The 4439-nt window shown below is 50.4% G+C and overlaps 1 protein-coding gene across 1 annotated transcript in view; it reads left to right on the top strand.

Moving 5' to 3' along the window:
* Positions 1–4439, top strand: part of MYO9B (myosin IXB) — an 88921-nt gene that overhangs the window by 27409 nt on the left and 57073 nt on the right. The window contains 1 exon segment of the mRNA XM_027771286.1: positions 3414–3476. Within this exon segment, the coding sequence (XP_027627087.1) occupies positions 3414–3476 (63 nt within the window).

The raw sequence follows: 4439 nt of genomic DNA, 5'->3' as shown, positions 1-4439 counted from the left end.
TAGGTGAGTGAATGGATAGGTTCATGGATTCATGGGTATGTGGATGGATGGATTCATCAGTAGATGAGTGGATGAATGGATTCATGGGTAGGTGAGTGGATGGATGGATTCATGGGTAGGTGAGTGGATGAATGGATTCATGGGTAGGTGAGTGGATGGATAGGTTCATGGATTCATGGGTAGGTGGATGGATGGGTTCCTGGGTACATGGATGGATAAATTGATGGGTATGTGGATGGATGGATGGATGGATGGATGGATGGATTCATGGCTATGTGGGTGGGTGATGGAGGGGAACCAACCACCACACCACCTTCCAGCTCTGCTTTTTTATTTTGAGCAATTTTTGCTGTTGGGGGTGTGTGTGTGTGTGCATGCGCTTGCCAAAGAGACAGAGTGACAGAAACCAAGAAATCACTCCCCCAAGGGGGATGGTCACACCGCAATCACTTCCCATCCATTCTCCTCTCGGGATTTTAGGCACGCATGCACACGCATCCACTGTGAGTTTCAAGCCATGGTCTGGGACTCGAACGCCAGTCGGCCATAAGGGAGTCCACCACCATAACCACTACGCCATCTGTTGGCCCCACCTTTTTTCTCTCTTCCAAGGAAGAGAGGGAGAATGGGAGGGCGGGGAAAGAGCACCTGCGACAGGGTCTTCACACAGCGATCCAGCCTCAGCTTCAGCCAGCACAGGTCCCAGGTGTGCTTGTGCACCCAGTGTAGACAGGGAGAACCGTGGACTTGAACCTGGTATCTTCCCATGCAGCTTCAGCATCACGGAGCTTCACCTTACCGCTGCACCACGTGGCGGGCCCTGGACCAGTTATTTTATTCACTATTTTTTTTTAACTTGCTACAGAACACCCACACTCATCAGAGAGAAAGTAAAGCCACCAGGTCCAGGACTCAAACCGTGGTCGGTCACGTGCAAGTCCAGTGTCTTAACCACCATGCCACCTGCTGACCTCCAATTATAATTATTATTTTTTTTAAGAATTATTTTCTATTTAACTTTTTATATTATTATTATGATTATTTATTTTAATTAGACCAGAGAGAGAGGGAAAGGGAGAAAACAAGCTGTCAGGTCCAGGACTTGAACTGTGGTCGGCCATGTGGGAGTCCAGCGTCTTAACCACCATGCCACCTGCTGATTTCCAATTATAATTATTGTTATTTTTTTAAGAACTTTTTTTTTTTCCTCTGGAGAGGTTTTTTTGCTATAGGGCGCGTGCGCTCGCCAGACAGACAGAGACGGAGAGACAGAAAGCGAGAAATCACCCCCCAGGGGGGATGGCCATGCCGCAGTCCCTTCTCCTCCATTCTCCTCTCGGGATCTTGGGCACGCACGCACACGCGCCCGGTGTGAGTTTTAAGCCACCGGGTCCGGGACGCGAACCGCGGTCGACTACATGGGAGTCCAGCAACATAGCCATTACGCTAACTGCTGGTTCCCCAAGAATTATTTTTTATTTAACTTTATTTATTATTACTATTATTATTAATTTTTAAATTAGACCAGAGAGTGACAGAAAGAGGGGAAAAGTGAGAAAACAAACCACCAGGTCCAGGACTCAAACCGTGGTCTCCCGTGTGGGAGTCCAGGGCCTTAACCACCATGCCACCTGCTGGCCCCCTCGAGCAGCTTTTGCCAGTGCTGTCTGTAGCCTTGGATTCAGGAAAGGAAGTTCCACCTTGAGTCATGAGCATGGCTGCCCACGTCCTGAGAGGAAAGCACACTTCCCACCCCAAGAATGGCCACAGCCACTTCACAAGGAACAAGGCCAGGCCTGGTTCTGCTTTCGTCCCCTCTGGGTCAGGCAACACGTCTTTGATGCTGTTTCCCACCGAGGCCAAGGGTCAGGGGCAGTCCGAGCCTACCCCCGACCCCAAGTTCCCCAATTAACCAGGTTTCGTCTGACTGTGTTGAAGGACTCTGTACCGGGAGCCCTGGGTCCTTTGAAGACCCCGTTATGACGAGTCCAGGCCTTGAGAATGTTTGGGAAACGGAGGGGGATGTCATTAATCAAGTGACAGCTCAGGGCCGGCCTGTCACCCTGCCAACATGGGGTCCGTGCAGACCCAGGACAGGAAACCGGATGCAAGTTGAGATTCAAGCGGGAGTCTGATTCCAGAACCAGCCACAGTAGCCGTGGCTGGAATGTTACTGCTCTACCCGCCCGGACCACAAGGCAGGCCTGGGTTCAATTCCTGATCCTGATCCAGCCTATAAAGGAGGGTACAGCGTCAGCTTGGAGAGATTGAGCAGGGAGACCGTGAGCTTGAGGGTGGCCTGGGGAACATGGCGAGATTCTGCCTTTAAAGGAGAGAAGAGGGTGGGCCCAGCAAGTGGTATGGCGGTTAAGGCACTGGACACTCCCACACGGCCGACCATGATTCGAGTCCCGAACCTGGCGGTTTGCTTTCTCACTTTCCCTCTCTCTCTGTGCATGTGTCTCTCTAGTCAAATTAAAATAAATGAACAAAGTTAAATCATTATTTTAAATAAAAGAGAGGGAGGGAGGGAGGGAGGGAGGGAATCAGAGGGACCAGTAGTTGGTGTAATGGCTGTCACTGGACTCCCATGTAGTGAACCATGGTTCAAGTCCCGGACCAGGTGGCTTAAAACACACCGGGCACGCTTGTGTGCGCGCCCAAGATCGCGAGAGGAGAATGGAGGAGAAGGGATTGCAGCGTGGCCATCCCCCCTGGGGGGTGATTTCTCTCTCTCTCTCTCTCTGACTCTGGCAAGCACGTACACCCTGTAAAAAAAAAATTTTTTTAAAGTCTCAAAAATAAATAAATCAATCAAAGTAACATTTTGGGGGCAGCAGATGGCATAGTGGTTAAAGCACTGAACTCCCACGTGGTTGAATGTGGTTCGAGTCCCAGACCCGGAGGCTTGAAATTCATGGAGGGCGTGTGTGCGTGTATGCCCAAGATCCGAGAGGAGAATGGAGGAGAAGGGACTGCAGTGTGACCACCACCACCATCACCCACCACGGGTTATTTCTCACTTTCTCTCTGTCTCTTTCTGCCTTTCCGATGAGCGCATAGGCCCTGTAGCAAACAAGTCTCTCTTTAAAAAATGAAGTAACAATGGGAACCAGCAGTTAGTGTAATGGCTATGTCGCTGGACTCCCACGTAGTCGACCGCGGTTCATGTCCCAGACCCGGTGGCTTAAAACTCATGCCGGGCGCGTGTGCGTGCGTGCCCAAGATCCCGAGAGGAGAATAGAGGAGAAGGGATTGCGGCGTGACCATCCCCCCTGGGGGGTGATTTCTCGCTCTCTGTCTCTATGTCTCTCTCTGTCTGTCTGGCGAGCGCACGCGCCCTACAGTGAAAATCTCTCAAAAAAAAAGAAAAAAAAAGAAGTAACGTTCTCTTTCTTTTCTTTTGATGACAGAGCCGTTGTGGAAAAATACCTGCTTGAAAAGTCTCGCCTGGTCTCTCAGGAGAAGGACGAGAGGTAAGAGAGCGTTTCGGGGGAGGGCAGGTGGCGTGGTGGTTAAGGGCGCTGGACACTCCCACGTGGCTAACTGTGGTTCGAGTCCCGAACCTGGCAGCTTGCTTTTTTACTTTTTCTCTCTCTGTGTGTCTGGAAATACTAAAATAATAATAATAATAAATAAAGTTAAATAAAATCATTTTTAAAAAAAGAGGCGACTCCCAAACCTGGCTGCTTGGTTTCTCACTTCTTTCTCTCTCTCTCTCTCTCTCTCTCTCTCTCTTTCTTTTTCTTTCTCTCTCTCTCGTCAAACTAAAATAAATAAATAAGTAAATAAAGTAATTTGGAAAATAAGAAGCAGTTTCTGCAGGAACCCCGACCTCAGCTGCACGCCTGTTTTTGCACCCACACAGGCGAGCGGTACATGTCCTGAGGTCCCAGGAACTTGAAGGGCTGTGGGGAATGATCTCACGGGGGGCTGAGTTCTTCCTTCTCCTTTGGCTTTCGGCTTCGCACTTAGTATTTCCTTTCTGTGTTCATTTTTCTGCCTCCCTGAGGATTTTCCCCAGAGTAGATGTTGAAATGTCTGCCTAAAATAAGGTCAGATTAAAACATCTCTGGGGGGGACCAGCAGTTAGCATAATGGCTATGTCGCTGGACTCCCATGTAGTCGACCGCGGTTCGTGTCCCGGACCCGGTGGCTTAAACTCATGCCGGGTGCGTGTGCGTGCGTGCCCAAGATCCCGAGACGAGAATGGAGGAGAAGGGATTGCGGCGTGGCCATCCCCCCGGGGGGGTGATTTCTCGCTTTCTGTCTCTATGTCTCTCTCTGTGTCTGGTGAGCGCACGCACCCTATAGCAAAAAAACTCCAAAAACATGGAGGGGGTGGGGCAGCAGGTGTTGTGGTGGTGAAGGACCCTGGACTCCCACATGGTCGACTACAGTTCGAGTCCTGGACTTGGCAGCTTGCTTTCTCTCTTTCC

The sequence above is a fragment of the Tupaia chinensis genome, unplaced genomic scaffold (assembly GCF_000334495.1).
Source record: "Tupaia chinensis unplaced genomic scaffold, TupChi_1.0 Scaffold000201_1, whole genome shotgun sequence".
Lineage (NCBI taxonomy): Eukaryota > Metazoa > Chordata > Mammalia > Scandentia > Tupaiidae > Tupaia > Tupaia belangeri.
The sequence above is the reverse complement of the archived record's forward strand: the minus strand, read 5'-3'. Positions and strand labels throughout refer to the sequence as shown.